This window comes from Mytilus californianus, unplaced genomic scaffold (assembly GCF_021869535.1).
Source record: "Mytilus californianus isolate M0D057914Y unplaced genomic scaffold, xbMytCali1.0.p SCAF_15, whole genome shotgun sequence".
Classification (NCBI taxonomy): domain Eukaryota; kingdom Metazoa; phylum Mollusca; class Bivalvia; order Mytilida; family Mytilidae; genus Mytilus; species Mytilus californianus.
In genome coordinates, this window is record NW_026262637.1 from 3,374,050 (window position 1) to 3,398,003 (window position 23,954).

General features: G+C 32.4%; 1 protein-coding gene across 2 annotated transcripts; it reads right to left on the minus strand.

Annotated features, from left to right (window-relative positions):
* Nucleotides 1–7,912: 7,912 nt before the first annotated feature.
* Nucleotides 7,913–23,215, minus strand: LOC127725222 (uncharacterized). Of its 2 annotated transcripts, XM_052232076.1 has the most exons (4): nt 23,072–23,215; nt 15,557–15,889; nt 9,940–10,174; nt 7,913–8,892 (listed from the first exon to the last, which is right to left on the minus strand). In XM_052232076.1, the coding sequence occupies exons 2-4, from the start codon at nt 15,650–15,652 to the stop codon at nt 8,594–8,596; spliced, it is 630 nt and encodes a 209-aa protein (XP_052088036.1). In that variant the 5' UTR covers nt 15,653–15,889; nt 23,072–23,215; the 3' UTR covers nt 7,913–8,593. The 2 variants fall into 2 exon arrangements, with proteins under 2 accessions (XP_052088036.1, XP_052088035.1); XM_052232075.1 differs by lacking the exon at nt 23,072–23,215 and having other exon boundaries at nt 15,557–16,047.
* Between the last annotated feature and the right edge of the window lie 739 nt (nt 23,216–23,954).

Consider the following 23,954-nt stretch of genomic DNA (forward strand, 5'->3'; position numbering starts at 1 on the left):
TCTTGATTCTATCTCGATTGGTGAGCCTAACACAGACAAAATCAGCGTCTGACATACATAATTGTAAGCCTAGTATATTTGATGAAATTTTAAAAAGGGAAAAATTATAACCGATAGTGCAATCAATAACCAAGTCGAAAAAAAAAAGCCATGATCTGAAAAGCGTCGAAAAGACAAACAACAGTCCATAAAACACTACACATCAAACCAAAAAGAAAAACGCCCAAGGCCACCAATGGGTCTTCAACGCAGCGAGATAATCCTGCACCAGGAGGCGGGCTTAAGCTGGCTCCTAAACGATAATGTATACTAGTTTAGCGAAATGGACTCCACACTAAACTTCAAAACATATAAATGAACTAAGATTTAAAAAAACACACAAGACTAACAAAGGCTAGAGGTTCCTGACTTGGGACAAGCGCATAAATGCGGCAGAGTTAAACATAATTTGTGAGATCTCAACCCTCCTCTTATACCTCTAGTCAATGTGTAATAAACAAACACAAAGCAATACGCACAGCAAAACTCAGTTTTAAAGAAGTCCGAGTCCGATGCAAGAATAGGTGAAAGAAGAAACTAAGCAAAATGACAATGATCGACATAAATTAACAAAGGACAACAAGCAGTTACTGACATGCCAGCTCCGGACTTCAATTTAACTGATCGAAAGATAATGTCTTCATCATATGAAAATTAAGCACAATCCATCCTCTTTAGGGTTTAGTGTCATGCCATCATAAATTATACGAAAAGAACATAACCCGTATCATGCTAACAACTGGTTTTAAAATAAATGTGTTTATTTCCGATGCAAATACCCTATGAGTGAATCATTATTAATTCCAAAAAATGCCATCTTTAATGACTTGACAGCAATATCGTAACTATATCCCTTCTGAATAAGTCTGTTTAACGGTTTGGTTAGCTTTCGAGGTGAATGACGACATTTTTGTGCTTTGTATGGAATATTACCATAAAAGATGGGATGTGAAATACCTGAACGTAAAAAATGTCTGCATGTCGATTTATATTTACGAATGATATCCTTGTACTGATGATAATATAAGTTAAAAGTTTTGATAAGTTTGTGATATCGAAAACTAAGTGCAATAATTTTTCAGTAATACAGAGATTTCTTTCGTTAAAATCAAATACGTTGTTACATACACATTAATAAATCCTGTTCAAGTAGTTAGTCGCCCAAGACCCAAATAAATGCCAAAGACAAAAAGGAAAGAGCAAAGAAAAATGGACATTCCCAGGAAACTGACCGAAGCAATCGACAAGGAGTGAAGGATTAATGCATTACACAACCTGTAAAATCATAAATAAAAATTTAACTCAACATTAAATTGCTGTTTTGTAATTACATGTATCAACAACAATTTTAGTCCAAACATATCTTAAATACCATAAATATCTAATTCAAGAAGACAATAAACTCATTAAAGGTATTTTATATATTTATTGTTGGGGAATTGAATGACTAGTTTTTTAAGGTTTTGTTTTGACAAGTTTGGTCCGAAATGAGATTTTGATTGACTTTTTGTTTTAAAATGAAATATTATAGTTCGTTTTTCAACAAACATAATAAAGCTACAAACAAGTACATTTAAAAACGCGCAAAACTTGCATCCCTTATATATCATACATCTAAAGAATTATTATTTCATGCTATGAACAAAATAATTGATTGATTGGTTGTGTTAAACGCCACTTTCAGTACTTCTGGCTATATCATTGCAGTTATTTTTACTGTCTAGAGAGAACCATCGGCCTTCTCAAGAAACATTGACAATCCTAGTTAATTATGATTGAAGTCGAAAGCACCTGCCACGTCCAGGGTTTGAACTCAGAACAATAGTGTTGACAGGATGGTGATACGGTAGATGTACTACTTAAACAAACTCGGCCACTGAGGCACCTTCGCAACAAGAGAGGTGAGATATACGTCAATGTGACAGCAACACAACGAAACCAATGACCAAACATCCTCTTATGTAAAGCTTTAAGTCGTACAATGGCTAGAAAAAATCAATAAACTAAACAGAAACTATACAAACAGATCTACCATCAACACTAAATTCTCTCAATAACAAAATAGAACAGAGAGGCGAAAGATACCAAAGGGACATTCAAAGAGAGGCGAAAGTTACCAAAGGGACATTCAAAGAAAGGCGAAAGATACCAAAGGGACATTCAAAGAAAGGCGAAAGATACCAAAGGGACATTCAAAGAGAGGCGAAAGATACCAAAGGGACATTCAAAGAGAGGCGAAAGATACCAAAGGGACATTCAAAGAGAGGCGAAAGATACCAAAGGGACATTCAAAGAAAGGCGAAAGATACCAAAGGGACATTCAAAGAGAGGCGAAAGTTACCAAAGGGACATTCAAAGAGAGGCGAAAGATACCAAAGGGACATTCAAAGAAAGGCGAAAGATACCAAAGGGACATTCAAAGAGAGGCGAAAGATACCAAAGGGACATTCAAAGAAAGGCGAAAGATACCAAAGGGACATTCAAAGAGAGGCGGAAGACACCAAAGGGACATTCAGAGAGAGGCGAAAGATACCAAAGGGACATTCAAAGAGAGGCCACCAAAGGGACATTGCGAAAGACACCAAAGGGACATTCAAAGAAAGGCGAAAGATACCAAAGGGACATTCAAAGAGAGGCGAAAGATACCAATGGGACATTCAAAGAGAGGCGAAAGATACCAATGGGACATTCAAAGAGAGGAGAAAGATACAAAAGGGACATTCAAAGAGAGGCGAAAGATACCAAAGGGAAAAATTCAAAGAGAGGAGAAAGATACCAAATGGAAAAATTCAAAGAGAGGCGAAAGATACCAAAGGGACATTCAAAGAGAGGCAAAAGATACCAAAGAGACATTCAAAGTAGAAAATAAACTGACAACTCCATGGCTATAAAAGAGAAACAAGACCAAAAGACAACCAACAGTATACAAAACACAACAAAGAAAACTAAAGACTGAGCAACACGAACCCCACCAAAAAATTGGGGGGATATCATTAAGATATGCTTAGATTCCGTGTAACAGTAACATCATACATCAAAAACTCTTCAAAGATATCAGGCTGATAATTTGATACACAAGACGCGCGTTTAGTCTATATAAAAGAGCAATCAAATTTTAATTGTTAACAAACTCCATACAACTACTAGCAAACAAAATCTCAAATGCCATATAAGTCATTGCTATATATATAGAAGTGTTTCAGATTTGTTTTTAGAACGCAGTACCCAGTTATAATAAATTATATTGAAGCATCAGTTGGATCTGAGTTATGGCTTTTTATTGCTACGAAAATATAATATAAATCAGCTTTTTACTGAAGTATGATCTTTGTAATAGGTAAGCGTGGATTTCGTTTTAGTAGAAGCTTTTCAAAGGATTGAAAACCTTAAAATTACTTAATTTCGAATCCAGATGTTTGAATATAGATATAGATATAAAATACTGTGAAATTCAGTAGTTGCATCAGTAAAGTCGAATTTCAAAAGATTTGGGGTTGGATTTTGGGCCAAAATCAAAAATATTTTAAACCGTGGGCCTATTATTAATTTTCATAATCAAGTGTTAATTCTATAAGTAATCTGTAAGTTGATAAAATATTTGAATTTTACTCTTGTGGTATTTGAATTTTATCTAACACTGCTCTAGTGCCCATTGAGGCTGTTGTATAATGGTTGATTTTACTAATCAACATATTGGAGGCAACAGACGGAGTATTTCATTATGTAAATGACATTTGGCACTCTTTAAAAGCAATACTTGGTTTCGACAAATCAGTCCGTTCGTGTACCTTTAGATTCATCAGCGATTAGGTTGTTTAAAAACTATCATAGGGAGCTCGAGAGTGATCTTGAATAGTTTGGGATTTTTTTTATTATATGTAATACTGATTGTCAATTTTCCCAAATGACACTGAAGCTACTCCGCACCGATGGATGGTAAAATTTAGAACACTTGATGTCCTTTTATTTCTATGTTATCGTTGTATTCTAATAATCTTTCTAATGAATCAGATGTTTTTTTTACTTTTATTCAAAGCTAGCACGGACATTTTCGCTATGCTCTTTTTTGTGTTCGTTCAGCAAATGTGTATTTTACAAGTCAAGAAAGATAACTCTGGTACATTTAAAGAGAAAGTTTTTTTACAAAACGAAAACCCCAGTTTAAATCTTTATGAGTGGCGTTAATGATTTCGTTTCACAAAAGTTTGTCTGGTATTGTTCATTATTAATTATTTAATGACTGATACATGAAATATAATTAGTTTTTCCTGTGTCGTCATTTATAGCTACATTTGATTACAGACTTTAGTCCGTTCTTTCGACTACCAATACCACTGTCATATCCCCTTATTGCATGATTCTGACAGAATATTCAAAATGCCATCTATAATATCATCCTCTGTGACTAAGTGACTGCTAAATAGAGTCGTTCAACTCTCTTTGCTTTAGTTTTCTCAGATGCGTTTACGGATCATGTATGTATTTTACATGGATCAATACATACATATTCATTCTCACAAGTTTAAAATGACATAAAAGTCATACATCAATTGGAAATTAATAATTTTACCTTCTTCCCAGTCAAAAGATAAATAGATAGTAAAACCATTTAAACGATCTCACTCAATTTTCATATGAATAATGTTGTTTTTTTTAGATAAACGAAAGATATTATAGTATTGGTATGTGCTGCTTGAAATCATAAATGATATTTATGTATTTAAATCTATGTAATAGTCCAATCATATGTAATTACCATGGTCCATTATATGTTCTGTCTCTTCCGTACTTAGTCATGTAAGGATAAGTTTCACATGATTATTAAATAATATAAACAGTTCATGTAAAATATTCTCACGAGACTGTCAATGATTCAGTTACATATTTTATTTGTAAAAGTGATATCAAGTTATCTATCTGGGCGTATTAAAGCTTTTTGGAATGTTATTCTTTTTGACTCTACATTTTATCATCCCCATAGTAATTAAGTTACGGAGAGGACATTGTAACGGGACTTTCTGTCTGTCCGTTACGCGTCCGAAACACACTTGTTGACATCGTAGAGGTTGCGTTTCTCAACAGATCTTCACTATACTCCTGAACATATTGAATATAATTGACTGTTATAAGTTGTCCCTTTGTTGTTGATACATTTTCTCCGTTACCGGGTATAACATTTACGAGAAACACGTCTAGTGTCTTGTCAGAAGCTAGTACTGCATAGCCTGTCGTAGCACTTGCGTTTAAGGGTGTCAGTTTTTACTCATATAACTTTGGTTTTCTATGAGAAAATTGCCCTTTTCTCTTGTCCCCGGATTTGTTATTGTTTCTTGATTTTCCCTTTTGTTGATCTACGCTTCAGATTTCTACTCTTATCTAGTTTCACTATGCTTCCCAATTGACTTTTTTATTTCACCTCTGACCAAACATAGGGGGGCTGTTGGATCCAATTATATAAGTAAAACCCCCGCCGAATATGTTGGTCAATGGTATATTCTTTTCTCGGAAGAATTTTATTTTACAATATTATGCTGTGGCATTGGATTTGATCTCTTTTTTTTTGTCGGGGCCGATCAGATCTCGCTGCTTGGTAATGATTACCCGACAGTATTTAAGATCACGCGATAACTCTTAATCTGTTTTATGTGTTGCATTGTGTGATTTTATGCCTTATTCGTGCCGTGTCCATAACCCGTGTCTGCCTTTTCCCATTATTGTCAAAGTCTGTTATGTGCTTTTGGAATTAAAAACAAAATATAACCAAAATATGAAATAAGACATTCGCTTTATCTAAATGATCTGTACAACTTGTCACTAAGTACAGATTTAAATTGAACATAGTATGAGTGAATTAAAAAAAATCTGCTAAGTACGAAGGAATCTTGAGACAAAAAATAACGGATTTTGTATAGAAATGTGCCGCCCATGTCAATAGACATAAAACAATTTGTCTGTTTAAATATTTACTACTTTTATTTTACTAGTTTAAAGTAGCTTTAATTTCATCTTCTAAAAATATCCCTTTCATTCATTCGTGTGGGTCTGGATGGGATCCCTATTCTGTATTCTCTTACTTTTTAAGCCATTTTCTATTTCTATTATTTTGCCCATTGTTCTCTATTCTTTAGTTTTTTTTTTTGCCTTTTTTTCTCTATTCTTTATTTTTTTGCCCCATGATTCTGTAGTATTGGTCCATTTATGTCTATTCTGTAAACCCCATCAAGACCCTCATTCATACTCAATTCAAAAATATAATTAAAGAATTTAAATCAGTAAATGGTTTACAACAAACAAACAATATAGTTGTGGTAAATACATATAGGCAACAAAAAAATCCTTTCAATTCAGTTACGGGTAACCATTATATACAACCATGCATTACTTCTTTGAGACGACCACTTACATCTTACCTGTCGTAGTCGTTGTCAACTGTAGGTGTAGACAATTGTTGAAAAGGTCTAATACTATTGAAGTTGGTTGCCTTTTAATTAGCAAACTAACTACTAACACAATTCTCATTTGCTTGTACCAAGACCTAGTGTAACACATACGTATGTGAAGGTCACCTAGCTCTTCAAACGTTTAACGGACACTACCCTGATTTGTTCACCGTTATACTCACGTATGTATTACACTAGGTCTTGGTACAAGCAAATGTGAATTGGCACCAGATGTTACTTGTCAGGAGTAACACGGCGCGTGCCATTTCTAGTGTAGAAACGGCTTACCTTTCCGGGGCACCAAATTTCACCTCCCCGGGTATTGATGGACTTCATTTTGGTCAATCTTTAGATGTTGTGGAGAAGTGTTTGTCTCCTTGTTCCTTTTTTTTGCAATGGTGTTGTTTTCTTTTCATCTTGGTATCTTATTTCCCTTTCTTTTATTTTGAGCGTCCATGCTGAAATGACAGGATAAAAACAACATTCGCTTTGCTACGAAACTGCAGAGTTGCCGATGAATGAGTATTCAAAATTCGTAATATATTAGTGCATTAAAAAAAGATGTATTCATGGAAGTTTTGTTATCTCCAAACTTCAGCATGTACAAAACTTAATAACGTATGCAAAAAATGCAAATGGTTATCATGTAACGGACGCTCTCACGATTGGTCGTTTTCGGCTTACGAGTTTGACTATCCCTTATATCAGTTGATAAAATTTCTAAATATCAGTTCCGTGATTCTAATGTTTTCCAAAATTTTCATCATATGTACTTAAATTGCAACTATCAGCAATATTAACGAAATTATAATTTGGTTACATATCAATTATACGAGATGATGATGTCAGAACAACAGAAAACACACATGAATGTGCTACAATTTTAATAGCCTCGCTTTGAAAATAAATGCAACGAAAACCAACCCTTTATTCTTTAATCAGACTATATTTATAATAATCCATGAAGAAAAGGAAAACGTTATACTTTGAACATGCACAGGTAGTATGATTTTAAATGAGACAACTATCAACCAAATTGAATAGATTTAAGCATCAAAGATTAGTTAGCTTTTATTCAATTTTTAGCAGAATTCCGACAAAAATTTCAGCAACTTTTTCGCCAACTTAAGTTGTCTGCATAATTTTATATATTCAATGTTGATAGACTTATTTTTATGAATTCCACAATAACTCTAGTGCAAACCTTGAACTAGATAAGAACTGATGTGATCATTTTTATCATTTTGATTTTTCGTATATATTTATTGTATTTCTCGTCTTTTCGTCTAGAACTATAATACTGAAAACTTTTTTTATAATTATTTTAACTGTAGGAACCATCGTATCCACTCTTTTTCAAAAGAAACTATAAGTACATGAATAAATTACGTTCTGACAAAACTCGCTTGTTAATGGCACTGCAAACTAAATGCTATTATTTTCACATTTTAATAATAAAAATATATATTGCACACATTTGACAACAAAATAACAAAAAATATATATATGTAAAACAGAGTTGCACAATTACACTTGATCCATTGCAGTTTACTTTCTAGACATTTGTTATACTTGATTCATTGCAGTTTACTTTCTAAACATTTGAAATGTCAAGCAAACGAGGGACTTCCATTTTCTTACAAAACATTCAGTAATCGTTTTTGAAGCTATTTAGCAATAAGAAATTAAAACATTATTTTTACATGGTGTGTGTATATGTGTTTCAAACATATGACATATACATGTACATGTATTATGTTTCAGGTCATGCGCCATGAGTGTTTCTTCCATTCATTTCCCATACAATGTTAATAAATTATAGATAAACATTTGCATTTAGATTTTTTAAGTTCACCGTCGTGTACAAACTAACTACGATGATTTGATCTTAACTATTTTCGTTGGTCATGAGTCGATGTATAAATAAAAAATACACAAAATTACTTCATAAATTTCAAATATCTGATTCAGTATTTCATAAGATTGTAAACCTTCGTATACCATATTTGAAAGAAAAGAATTCTATTCATAGGCTCGATAAAGTGTTGATTGGTATTGACATGGCTTGGACGTTTGCGTTGTGAAATCTAGTGTAGGGGAATTTGAATTCATTTCTACGTTCCTATCGCATTATCCCCATTATATATTTTAGTTTTATCTGATTGTGTCTCAGATTTCCACAGGGCTATATTCTTTTGCAGAACACTTTCAAAGAAACTGTCGTCCAGTCCCACAATACTGCCGTGACTGGTTCCACCGACTGGTTCCTCATACGACAGGGACCTTGGTCGATTTACTCTCTGGACGTAAAGTGGTACTGCGGAGTAACTTCCGTTCATACTGACCGACAGTAAACTGTCACTATCATCATTCGAGCAAGAATCTGTTTCATCTTCAGGGATTTCGTTGATTCCTATAACATACAAATCTCAATTATTGGACCGACAAAAGCTACATAAAAGAAAACATTATGTTTGTATTTCAGTAACATCATTGTTTAATATGATAAAAAGGAATTGTATGTAAGATTGGTGGCCTTCGGCTGTTATCTGCTTTTTGGCCGGGTTGTTGTCTCTTTGACATATTCCCCATTTCTCAATTTTAAGATGTAAATCTATACAGGTTCACCAATAAAAGACATCAACAAACGGCTATAATGATGGACAAGTTTAGACCTACCTTACAGCAATCTAGAAAATAATATTAGAATTCTAGGCATGTAATGTGAATTCCTAAATATTAAAAAAAAACAGACTCCGATACCTACTGATTCTGACCTAAACAGTCGCATAAACAAGTGTAAGAGGTAAATTATTTTTGTGAATAGTTATAGTTATACCTTCCATCAGCTCCTGTTTATTTGAACATCAAATGCAGGGAAAAGAACAAACTGAAAAAGGCATTTAATATTATCCTTGAATGTAAGAAATATGTTTGTATCTAATCCATTACAGATCACGCTATTGACCAAGAACTATTCAGAGAAATAATGTATTCAACTTCCATAAAAACAATTAATTATCATACCGTTTTTTATGCGCACAACACGTGTTTTGGAATAATCTTGTTTATGGTGTATTTACACTAAATCCGTTGCCTGTGTACTGACTATTACTTTAGTCTTGGAGAAATTATTTATTTATTAGTTGTAGTTCGCTTTCAACTAGCTTTCTGTAACTCCGAGTACTCTTTTTATCGGCGCTGTATATCTATTTTTCTTATGTTAGTTGTTTTTGTGTGTGTTTCGTACCGATCTATTGAGTTAAACCATTTGCAACTAATATTGAAATGAATGAAAAACAGACATAACATAATAAAACACTACTGCATGCACTTTGGTGTACGATATTTCTTCTAATATCAAATTCATGATAGTATTTTTAAACTTTCATTAATTGCATCTTTGTTAACATTATCGACGTATATCTGTGTTATCTAAAAAAACCAGACAAATGCGTACCTTCAAAACTTGAATTAAAACTACTAGACTGAGCTCTTAATACAGTTATATAATAAGGAACACTTTGTTGTCTGACAAGTGGTGCCCTCTTTGTTTTGTGGAAGGTTTCTGTCGGTGACTCGTCAACAGCGCTATCAGGACTAGGCGTATGTTGTTTCTGACATATTGTTTGTATAACGTCGCTGATATGAATCAGCTGTTTCAGTAAGTTAACATCTTGTTTCTTCATAGCCAGCTGAAATAATCAAAATAAAGATTTGTATCAAGTACAACAACCACGTAGATTGATTGTTGTTTGATTATGGTCCAGTGGCAAATATTCGTGAGTATTCTGCATGAAAACATATAAATAATAACTCAAAATGGTCACAGTTCTGCAATATAGATTTACAAGGACGTAGGGCGGTCAATTTGAGTTGATACTAAATATATGATATGTTGTATATGCGCAATCATTTTGCCTTACAATGAACCATTCACGGACCCATCAGAGAGTTGTAGAAATACTTCATTAATGTGCAGACAGCTGTGGCAATCTCCCTACATGAGGCTTCGAACTTTATGTACTCATTCCGACCTGATTTGGCTGCGTACTGATACATCCTGCAAAGCAAACCGGAGTCCTTATCAACGTTGGTTTTTACTTCAGAACAGAAGAAGTCCAGGTGCCCATACCCCAATCAACATTTCCCAAAAGGGGGAAGATCACGTAAAGTTCATAGTATAGTACATTGTAGTGTTAAAATACACATGGTTACTTAAAACTGGTTTATATAATATTATTTTGGTTTGAATTCTGTGCATTATTTTCCTTATAGTAACATATACATTCTAACAAATATGAAAAATTCAAAAAAGCTATCTTATCCGTCTATCTTTATTTTCAAAGTTCTAGAACTGCAACTGGAAATGACACTATTTCCTTTGCTTGGGAATTAGATTACATTTGTTGACAGGGCCTTCCTCATTAAAGTTTTCTCTTCCTAAATATGTATGAAATATTTGCCAGTGTATGTAAAGAATGTACTCTTCTAACATGTCTAAAGCCCCGTTGTCTCTATCAACATTTTCTTGCACAAGTTTTCATGGTCAAAGCTTTTTATGGACCTTTTTATAGTGACAACCGTTACACAAAAATTTTATCAAAAACTTTGCCGGATTTGGATTGAATAGAATATCATCCTATTTTTCTTGTAACGTGGATGGACTTGGACGGGAATTATCCAATCACAGTTAAGTTCCTTTTCTTTGACCAAGTTTATGAAAAACTTTGATAATGACAACCGATGACTTGGACCAAGTTTACCTTCAAATAATCTTTGATACTGACAACCGGTTTTAGGTGCCCAACATATATTGTACTAAACTTTTAAAAAAAAAAAACGTTAATGACGTTTTTTTTTAGTAAAAGTGAAAACCAAGAAAATCGAACTTTCTCTGTCTTATTTGGTCCAAAACAGTCAATTTAAGTTTTGGTGAATTTCAAAAAGCGGTTCCCTTCTTATCATCTTGACATCTAAAGTGTGACGGACGGACGGAAATGAAAATTCCTATATGCCCCCAATTTTGTTGAGCGAGTGTATAAAAGGTTGATTACTTAGACATCTTGATATGAGATCTACATCTATGTATCTACATCCTCTATTTTATATACTGCACTTTTAGTAATCTAACTTGCAATTATTTATGCCATGATTTCCAACTTTATTTTCAATTAAACCGGAAAAAACGCTATTTTTCTTTGAAAAATAGTCTATGAAATCTAATCACATGTACTTGCACTCAAATTATTTTCAATTTGTTTCCGAGGTAGTATAAATAAAACTGATTTGTACTTTAAGGAAGCAATATTTCATATATCAAGTGCTAGCATGTGTTGACAGAGGTCATGTCAATAAAACTTAATCATCACTTATATGTTGATGGGAGCCATTCTACATCAAACATTTCTTTAAAATCGTTTGCTTTGTATTCTACTGTTTGTTTACTTTTCTATATGAAACTGTGTCAGTGGGTTCAAGTTAGACACACAAGTAGTTGCATATTTAAGAAACATTTCCCATGTTTTTTTTTTTAGAAATGTGTTAGCAATCCACATGGTACAAAATAGAGTCGAAAAGCACATTTAATGATCACTGGACTATAAGAACAAATTCGTATAGTTACGTAATCATGAAGATGTAATATAGTAACTTAGAATTTCTTTTGATTTATTTCTGTAAATATTATTAACATGAAATTCTTTTTAATTAAGTCGGGCATAGAATTTAACAGTATCCATGAACCCGATTTCATGCGTACATGTAAATATATACATTTGACAAATTTATCATACATGTAATATCTGAAAGTTTTCTCAATAATTTACATGTTTTAGCGAAGAGTTTTATACTTCATATCATTACCAACCGGTAGAGTACAGTTTTGCGTATAACTAACCGGTAGAGTACAGTTTTGCGTATAACTAACCGGTAGAGTACAGTTTTGCGTATAACTAACCGGTAGAGTACAGTTTTGCGTATAACTAACCGGTAGAGTACAGTTTTGTGTATTACTAACTGGTAGAGTACAGTTTTGCGTATTGAAAAACTTTATAAGAAATATAAGTTCAAAATGAATACTAGTACAATAATAAAAAAATAATAATAACATATGTAATACAGTTGGTTTTTACTGCTCCAAACGAGGGGTATACTGGTTCTTCTCTGTCTGACCGTCTGTCCTATAAAATTTTCTTCATTTTTTTCTCAAATCAAAGCTTTCTGCAAGCTTTGTGTAAGTATATTATATCGTGATTCATTTTCACAATCAATGCTCTTCAACTTCCTAATAAACTGTTATACATAATGCCCATCATCGGGTCATGACGGGGCGAATAAACTGTTATACATAATGCCCATCATTGGGTTATGACGGAGCGAATAAACTGTTATACATAATGCCCATCATTGGGTCATGACGGGGCGAATAAACTGTTATACATAATGCCCATCATTGGGTCATGACGGTGCGAATAAACTATTATACATAATGCCCATCATTTGGTCATGACGGGGCGAATAAACTGTTATACATAATGCCCATCATTGAGTCATGCCGGGGTGGGGCCTTTTATAGCTTACTATGTACATTATACGTTATGTGTTTATGAAGACAGTTACATCCTCGTCCTTTCTCTATTTATTTGATAGTTGTCTCATCGGCAATCATACCAAATCTCAGTATGTTTATATGTTTGACTTATTAGTCACATTTTTCTCGGGGACTGTAAACCAGAGCTTCCTGAAATTTCGCTATCCTGAATGATTCGTTGTTACATTAATTGTTTGTCAACTTCCTGTTTACCGAATACTTATAGTGGAGGTATTACCAGGGAGGAGTAGCTCATAGTGCAAGTTATTTTCAACGGTATTATCTAAAACTGACTTAAAAAAATTATATAAACATAGCTGTGAACACCGAGGCAAACGATTTGTTTGGCATTTGCACGTATTAATTACCACGATTTTACATGTTATCACAAACTTAGAGATCAGCACAAATCCTTTTGTTGGTGTCTCATTACACCCGTATGTTATACCTATGGACATTTAAAATTTCAATTTGATTTTAGTTAACTTGTAAATTTGGTATTAACACATAATAAAATTCCTTATATAAGCTTTCGGGTAAGACAAGACAACAGTACTGTTGTTTCCAGAATCTGGATTCAACCAATCAAACTATAGAATTATTGATATTTCAGTACAAATAAAAGAATTAAAAAAAAAGGTAAAAGACAAAACTTCAAAATGTATACATGATATATTTAAAGTTCCCGACTTTAGCAAATTATATGAAAAAAAAACTGTAAAAAGGTAAGTTCAGATGTTAGAATTAAAACTGAATTGAAGGAATGTTGCATATTTAGGCCTGATTCGTTTTCGTATTTATGAACCATAAGATTTATAAGTACTTCGGGGGAAATGATACCCTGCTACTGAATTTAACCAGCCTATATTTCCCGTTAGTAACAAATTAATTCAAAACAATGACCTCTAACTTTTACCGTTCTTAAATTGTTTTAAAGATTGTAAACACATAAATATAACAATATTTATAGTTGAAAATTGGGTGTTCCCGGTATATTAAGATAATTGACCTGACGACCTAGATTTTAACCGACTTAATATTTAAATTTTATTCTCATTGTGATATTGTAATGTCACTTTCATTTAGTAACTTAAAAGGTTTTCTTTAGCAAAACATATTTTTCCTTATTTGCTCTCTAAACGATAATATGAGGTTTGTAGGTTGTCTGGTGCAAGACAAAACATTCCGTCCCTAATTAACTCTTTTTTTTTTAAAGTTGCACGTCTATCATCCGATCTGGTATGAACATGGATATGCTGAAATATTTGCGACTGTACGTAAAGCGATCTATCAATCTTCAAAGTATAAGATATAGATTTTTTTTTTCTATCTACGATGAATCGTAAATATTAATTACATCAATGAAATAGAGAGAGATCAGTTGAACGCACGTCGTAATTATGTTGTTATATCGTTAGACAATATGTATAGTGTTGATATATGTATACGATGTTAGGTTTTCACCACACAGATTTATTCTTACTTATCTGACTAGAACACAGAATGAAAAAAATATGTCAAATTTGGCAGACACATAATGATGGGTTCCGATATATTTATTATTAAAACCTGTAATGTATATGTTTGCGTAGGTAACATTTTTATATATAAATGATAAATCATACGTTTTACTATAAAAAGAGAATATAATTGATAATCAATACAAGTTTGTTTTTGTAAATGTCGAAAGTGACACAATATTACATATTGTTAGCATATATTATATTACAAATGAATATTAATGCACACGTATTGTATTCAGAAGTATATTGAACGATCTAGCATGACTACATTTTATACAAATTTCAGGATAACTTTTAACTTATGTTGAAGGCCATATGTGTACATTAAGATGTTTATTTAGTTGCACTTTGTTTGTAGCGGACAATCCAATATCGTCTTACTTTTTTTGCATATTTTTTTTTGTTATAAATTGATGTTCATTCCCTTGTTAATGTTGTATGTTTGTCAACTTTTGATGCATATACCAGGAAACATAATAAATACATCAATAAAAACATTAAGATGAAAAAATCAATACAAGAAAACATTCACATATGAGAAAGAATAAATGTTAAAAACATACACTAACCAGTTCCGTCTTATGACATTTCCGATTAATACTGACATTTACTAAAAGACAATTATAGTTATATGTACATTGAAGAGCACGCACCGTCTTTTCATTGATAAAAAATTGAATATATGAAAAAACATACATTAGCCAATGCCGTTTTTTGACATTTCCGATTAATACTGACAATTTCTACAGGACAATTATATTTCTATGTACATTGAAGAGCACGCGTCGTCTCTTCGTTGATAAAAAAATAAATACATTAAAAACATACACTAACCCATTCCCTCGTCTTCAAAGATTTCAGATCTTGACTTTAGATTATAAGACAATGATATTCCTGATTACATTGAAGAATATCCCTCCTTTATTATCAACAATAAATAATCAGTTAAAATATTAACTTACCAGCTCTGTCTTGAGAGATTTCAGATTGACATTGACTTTTTCTACGAGATAATTATATTCCTGAGCACATTGAAGAATACCCGTCTTTTCCATCATGAACGATTTTATCACTGCAAGGTGTGACAAGAAGTTTACTTAACTTAAAATAAATACTTCACCATGCTTAACTGTGTTGACGTTTTGTAAATACTTCAGTTTTCCAACTTTATAATTAGCAACACATTCATGTAAAGTTAAAATGGAAAGTCCTTTGTTGTGTCTCTGTCTATGCTTTTAGTTTCTCATGTGTAGATTGGATCTGATTCTGCAGGTAAAAATCGCAATATCCTTTTTCTAAAAGGAAAAATAAAACATAATCAATAAACCACGTGTTATACTCTCCACAGTTCATTCATTTAATGACTTGATACGGGCGAATGACATCATTACACTTTTATTGACTTTTCTGTAATTTTATAGGAATTTATATATCTCACTTTCTCTACTAAATGCATTAGTTAAACTATAATAGAATGTCTTCTTTAAATCATAATTATTATTAATGGTAAAAAAGTATTAAGTTGAAGTTTATTGATTTACAGTTGGTAACATTTGTTAGATATTCAACGTAAATGTATTTCTACTTGTAAAATGCATTTAGGGTTTTATAGATATGTTTGTTAATTGACTCAGAGTATTTAAATTAAATGCACGTATGTTTTAGTTGTTAAGTGAATAGTTTTATTTTTTTGTCATACAATCAATCAGTTGATATATGATGAAGACAACTCCCTTTCCTGTAAAATTAAGATCTAGTTTATGATTGCTCCTCATTATGCCTTGTAAAATATCAACGTGGTTAATAACATTATCATTTATGAAATATTAAAGAAAAAAAAAAACATTTCGATGACATGATTATTTTAAATAATGCTGGAATCATCATCACTTACATCCTATGAGTATGTAGGAAAATACCACGACACAAAGTTATTGTTAGGGTGTTGAAAAGGTACAAACATGCTAGCCTGAAATGACGGTAAAATTTGAAACATTTCTGTGTGTTATTACGTGCGGTTTCAAATTGCAAGATCACACAGACACATAAATGGCTGATTCAATTTGCAATTCGCTTAAAACATGTATTTGCCCTTGATGTGTCTTTTTCAAGAGAGAGAGAGAGAGAGAGAGAGAGAGAGAGAGAGAGAGAGAGAGAGAGAGAGAGATAATGTGTGTGTTTGTTTTTATGTTGTTGTTGTTGTTGTTGTTGTTGTTGTTGTTGTTGTTTGAGAGAGAGAAAGAGATTTTGAACAGTTCTTCAATGCTGGTCAGTGGATACAACCTAAGAAATAAAATGAGAATTATTAACTCCCTTGATGTAGACTACGAATAACTGAAAAGTCATTCGTACCATCTACTGTCAAAATATAGAATAATTCAAATCCAACTATAAGAAACGCACCAACTATCCCACAATTTAAACGAAAAATAAAGGGTGATCCATTTAAACCTCCAGTATATTATGATGAAGGGTCTAGAAAATATAATATACTGCATACAAGAATAAGGCACAAGTACAGTTCATTATATGCAGACTTAAATAAGATCAATGTGGTGAATGATTTTAAATGCTCCTGCGGTTCTCCTGTTGAAGATGCCATCCATTACTTTCTAGAATGCCAATTATATTATAACCAAAAAATATCTCTGGTTAATGATCTTATAAATATGAACATGCGCATTGATATTGAAACGCTATTGTTTGGAAAAGATGCATATAATTACGAAACTTACTCTAAAATTTTTGATAAAGTTCGTTATTTCATTAAACAGTCAAAAAGATTTTAACGTTCTAAGTCAGCAGCTTTCTTTTTTCTTTCTGTCCTATTTGATTTTTTTGTTGCCATGCCAATGCGTGACTCCTTCCTTTATTTTCTATAACTGACGCTATATTACGTATGTGTTGCTGTCATCATATATGTGTATTGTATATGTAAGGAGCTCAAGAGGACTTAATATAAGTTGTAATAACTTGTGGCCAATGCTATTGCTTGAATAATGCAATAAATATTATTAAACTAATGCTGTTAGTGTTGTCTCGTCGACGCATATTCAAAATCTTTTTTTTTTATCTTTTTTTTTTTTTTTGTTCATTTTGTTATTATGTATGATCATGTATTAAGAACCTTTCATTCTTTTGTTTTATAAGTAATAAATGCTATTTTCGTTGGTAATTTTAAGCCAAAAGCAACGTCATTCCGCTCGTCAATACATTTGTCTGTCAATTAACGTACTTATTATGGATTGTTGTATCCGTATTGCATTTTATTTATTATTCTGTGTTACGTACAATGCTATTGATTTTGGATTTAATTTCCAAGTTCCCGACCAAAATATATGTTTTATTAAGTAATTTTACATAATGAATGAAGCTATAGTCATAAAAAGAATCTCTTCCTTAATTACACTCAGAGGTACAATTAAAAAATAAGTTTCAATATGGATTAATTGATTGTTGCTTGTTTAACGTCCTGTGACATTTATTTTATGCATATTCTAGACAAGAACCATTTAACTATAGTTCTTCAATGTGTGACGACCGGGACGAAGGACAGGAATTGTAGATCCGGACTGCCAATTAAAAATAGAAAATTAATAGGTTAGACAGAAACCGTTTGCCTTGGAACAGTCCACCAACGGACCCCTAAAAAGTTGTTGCAAGGACTCTTTAACTTCAGAGAGCATGATACTTCAACTTCACGAGGCATTGGAATAAACGTCCACATGGTTGCAAATTTATACATCATGAACTTGAGCATGGGTTCTATTAACGGAACGGAAAAAATCAACTGAGTGACCATATAATTTTACCCCAGTCAACCCTTGAGATAATTCATATGTATTTACTTTCAAATATCACTAAAAATTATAATCAAAGCAGGTTTATAGTGCGATCGAGGTAACACATGATATTTTAATCTCATAAATTCTGGCGTGTATTGATAATGTCTCCCTAATAGCAGTATCAAAATTGATGCTGTGTTCCAGTGAAAGATAATGTACATTGAACATGCATAAATATATAATTTATGAAAATTATTTTACAACATTTGGCGTTTCAGATTATATCATTATTCATATAAAATTAATGTCATTCAATGCAAAATAACTTCGGTGGTAACAGACGTTAAATAAAATTTGCAAATATCATGTACATGAATCATTATGATCATAAGTGAATTATGTATAGAATATATGTATAATCACAAGAAATAGACCTTATGGCCAGTACCTCCTGCCTCTTTGTGTCTTGTCTCAAATTTGAATTGCTGTACAACTACATACGTTGGAGAGACATGCGCGAAATGCTCGATATGATGCGTGATCAGAAATGACATCAGTGATAAAGTCATCAAACACGTGATCCATAGAGTCTCTTGAAAGTCATTACTGCAACTTACACAAAAGCGAAAAAAGTGTGTACGGTGACAGAGAAAGAAACAAATCGTGCATGGATGACATAAAACATCTCTCTTTTCTTTTTTGTTTGGTCAGTTTTTCAAGTCTGCTTGCTTTTACACTTAATTCCCGTCTGTACTTAATTCCAGCTACAAAATGAATCACAAACGTTCATATTCTGCATTCTAACTTCGTAACTCCTTTGAATCTGATCTTAGTCAACAATGGTTCCCCGAAGGTTCCCTGGTATTTATATGTTTCAAAAGTAGGCAACCGCGTCTTTTTATATATTTCTATTTGATTAATAGAATTGAAAATAGAAACGGGGAATGTATATCGTATTACACTGTGTAAAGAATTTATCTTGCCAACTATCTTAACATGTGGAATTTACACTAGTGGTATATTAAAGTGATCAAGTCTTCAATATTCAGAACCTACTTTCATTGGTCTATACAAAAACAAATACCAACAATAACAATGTGTTAGCCTTTAATGTGGTTTCAGCATTTATTTTCAACCGTTTATCATCATTTTCTTCATCTGTTGTCTGGGCTATACGTTTCAGATTTTTGTGCAAGGTCGTGTTATTTTAGGTCTTTGCTGATTTTAGTCATAAATTATAGTTCGTAACAATACAGAAACAGGTCCACAATAAGTGGTGCACAGTTAGTCAACATTGCAATTCAGATGTTTACTCTTGGTTTTGGGAAGGAGTTCCCAAGTTTGAACGAACAACTGATAGAAATAAACTTCGACTGGAACAGGAACGTTTCTTGTAAAAAAATTGAACCTGTTCCTTCTATTAGAGCACAGACATGAATAAAACCACCATCAACCGGATTTTGAAATATGTGTTCAGTAATCGAAAATCATAGCGCAGACCTGAAGAAAAGCACACCGTCGGTCCCTTATAATCTAAATAAAGAAAGGGAAATCCGGTCACACATGCGTATTTTGTTTTAGTTTCCTATAGTAGATAATATTTCTCAATAAACCATTCAAGTAAAATTTGGAATCTTCTCGTCGAAATATAATTAAATTGTAGTAGCATCATATCATTCGAAATATAAAACGGAACGAAATAAAGGTGTTTGACCATATACACAGGCAAAATTTGCTCACGTGAATTTCACATGAATCTCACATGAAATTCACGTGAGATTCACCTCAAACGAGCTTATACGTGAAACTCATATCAAATCAGTTAATGTGAATTTCACGTGAATTGAGATTCACATTAATCTCACGTGAAATTTTCACATGAATTTCATGTGAACTTAACAAAAATAAAAATTGGTATTTTTTATGATTTTGATTAAATTTGAAAATTTAGATGTTATTTGAATTACGTTATTTTAAAAATTCACGTGAATTTCACGTGGAAAAAATTCATGTGATTTTCACGTGAAACTCACATGAACTGATTTCATGTGAGTTTCACGTATAAGTTCGTTTGAATTTAAATCCATGTGAAATTGATGTGAGTGAAATTTCCCTGTGTAGCATTTGCTGTTTAATTTTTATCACCCAGCTTTTATGAATTTTTCACAATTAAGTAGTATCAGTCTTCCATGACGACTCTCTTCCGTTTACCTGAGCATTTGTTTTATACAAGTGGGGCTTCCTTCGACTATAGGTTTTTCAAAATATTCTTTTTTTCGCCACATTTTTTGTGTTTGTTTCTAATTTCATTGTTAAAATGACCTCAACTACATGTCAAACATGATTGTTGCTATAACGAAAAATAATGCCTTTATATGTTATTTATGTCGTTCGGTTCCTGTCAAATTGATATATAATATCCCATACCTTCCTTTAATAATATTTATCTGTACCTACAGAGCAAATTCTATATAGAAGTGTCTCATTCTTTTCTTAAAACAGAAAATATCTCATATGTTAATATCATGGCTATTTAGAAATATTTTGAAATTCTATGTCACAAATTTCTTACTAATATTTGAACTGTGTTTTAATATAAATATAGTCATTAAATGATCAAATTTATTTTCATACTGTATGATATTCAAGTATCTGTATATAAAACTATTTGAAAACACTAATATATAATCTACAGATTGATTACAGATTAACCTTCGTAACAATGACCTCGCGACCTTTTTATTTTCTATATGTATTTCTTATTGATACATTTACTATGGAAATAAAAAATACAAAATTTATTTACCACACAGGTCTATACTGAACTGGTAACCTGATGTTTAATTAAAGTAATAAGAATTTATTGCAAGACTTCCTCTAACTGTTTGAATATATTCGAAACGCCACCAATATCCCCTAGTCTGTTCAATATAACAGTCATCGCTATATTAAGAACTGTTACATATTGAATTAAATTTTAATATTTAGGTGATATGATTAACATTAAGATATGGCTTTATATATTATGTGTAAACAAGTCAGAGATTGTAATCAATGTATTGTTAGTTTTGATTAAGGGTGCAATGCAAACTATATTTTTAAATATCAAGATTCGACGTTATCTGTTTTATTCGCACGTGGAGGAAAATCCTATACTCTCGAGACAAGAAAAAATACCCATAAAAATTGATAACACAATTGGTGCATTAATCGTTTAATTATAAAAATAATTTGCAGGAATTACAAGACCTCTTTGACAACTAGTGTGTACATTAAGATAGAGAACACATGCCAGTGTACATTAAGATAGAGAACACATGACAGTGGGTATATTAAGATAGAGAACACATGACAGTATGTACATTTAGATAGAGAACACATGACAGTGTGTATATTAAGATAGGGAACACATGACAGTGTGTACATAAAGATAGAGAACACATGACAGTGTGTACATAAATATAGAGAACACATGAAAGTGTGTACACTAAGATAGAGAACACATGACAGTATGTACATTAAGATAGAGAACACATGACAGTGTGTATATTAAGATAGAGAACACATGACAGTGGGTATATTAAGATAGAGAACACATGACAGTGTGTACACTAAGATAGAGAACACATGACAGTGTGTACATTAAGATAGGGAACACATGACAGTGTGTACATTAAGATAGAGAACACATGACAGTTTGTACATTAAGATAGGGAACACATGACAGTGTGTACATTAAGATAGAGAACACATGACAGTGTGTACCTAAATATAGTGAACACATGAAAGTGTGTACACTAAGATAGAGAACACATTAACAACCGACTCCTGCGAAAAATAGACTTACTAGCAAAGACAAACAGCAACCAACAACATATGGTCCAGATGACTTTAACTGGTCGAGTAACAATGTTACGTTGTATGTTGTGCTGTTTCACGACTGAAACAGGTTTATGGTGTGAGCACTCACATGCAGACATGTTAAACCCCACCACATTATTTATGTGACTGGCCCAAGTCAGGAGCCTATGTATTTCTGAGTTTGTTGTTTGTTGATGTCGGTCATATTTGTTTTTCGTTTGTTGTTCTGTTATAAATCAGATCGTTGGGGTTTTTTTTTCGTCGTTTGAATTGTTTTATAATCTGTCAGATTGAGGTCTTTTATAGCTGTCTATAAACAATATCATTTAGGACAAACCAATAGTACTATTTTAAGGGAAGAATTTATGGTTTGATATAATTTAAAGACGGATATAATACACTGCACCAACACTTTTAGCAATAGAGTGTACATGTATATATGATATGGCCTAGTTGGTCGAGTGGTCTAGGGCACTGGACACAGTGCAGGCGGTGTTGCCACGATGTCACAGAAGCAGGGGTTCGAATCCTGCTAAGGGGAGAACAAACATTGGCTGACGCATATTTATAGATCTAACATTGTTGGGCTAAATTTGAGACGAATTATATATATGTACAATGAATGATACGAGAAAAATGATCAAGATCTAAAGGATTAACTACATATATAAATAATATATCGAACTGATTCACAATATCTAACAAAAAGTTACAAGAATTATTTACTCCAGTCTTTTATTTCGCATTTACGAGACAGATGCGATTAAAGGAGCTGATAGCGTTCTTTATTTAATAAATAATCTCTAGTTTTTATCAAAGGGAGATTCTTACCTTCTGTCATGTGCAATGTCTTGTCCTCTATAATTTTCAATTCCCACGCATGATGAGTAATGTGACCACACATATAAACGTGACGGTTTTTTGAAGAGTTTAACAGAAAAATAAACAATTCAGATTAAATACCTATCGCGCTATTTTTGTATTCTATGTTACAGTCATTCATGTAAAATAAATTGAATCTTATTGAATTTTTAATTTTAATCTATGTATTAAATCGACAGATAGTTTAAATGTTGAATAGATTACAAAAAATTCTGCAACAATAAAACTAAATGTGCGATATATTTGGATATTGTCACTCAGTATAAGTTTTCAGTATAATTATACTGTTGTACGGAAACAAATTTCCCTGAACTATATTTGGGCAACATACATATATTGATTAGGTCGATTTTAAACCAAGACTACAGATAATATCAACATTGATATTCATCAATGAAAAATACCATTGCTCAATTGAAACTGAAAGCAAAAACTGGTTTGATTGTGTTGTTTGGGTTGCTGTCAAGTTGACGTAGATCCAATATCTTCTTTGGTTCATGATATGCAAGAAATGTTTCTTCCCTGCTCTATTATAATACTATACCAAATGGCTGACTGGGGGTTCAGAAATATGTTTATGTCTGGACATCTCTGTTTCAATCAAACCCGGCAATGCGTTATTTTTAGTATGGGGGATATCAATAAAATGAAATGAATAAATTATTTATTAAAGTGTCATCATCAATTACAATATCTATATATACACAATGACAACTTATGTTTTGTTTTGGGGATGTATATAAGTACCCTGCAACGTCCACTCCAACTGATTTTTATAGTTCGTTCATATGTTGTACTGTTACACCACTGTCCCAGGTTAGGGGGAGGGTAT

What these genes read in the sequence shown, in the direction of transcription:
- LOC127725222 (XM_052232076.1), bottom strand. Translation starts at nt 15,652, where the DNA reads ATGATGGAAAAGACGGGTATTCTTCAATGTGCTCAGGAATATAATTAT. An exon ending in AATCTCTCAAGACAGAGCTG is followed by an intron (nt 10,175 to 15,556) that starts GTAAGTTAATAT and finishes TGATTATTTCAG; the next exon opens with CTGGCTATGAAGAAACAAGA. An exon ending in TTTTAATTCAAGTTTTGAAG is followed by an intron (nt 8,893 to 9,939) that starts GTACGCATTTGT and finishes TGTATGTTATAG; the next exon opens with GAATCAACGAAATCCCTGAA.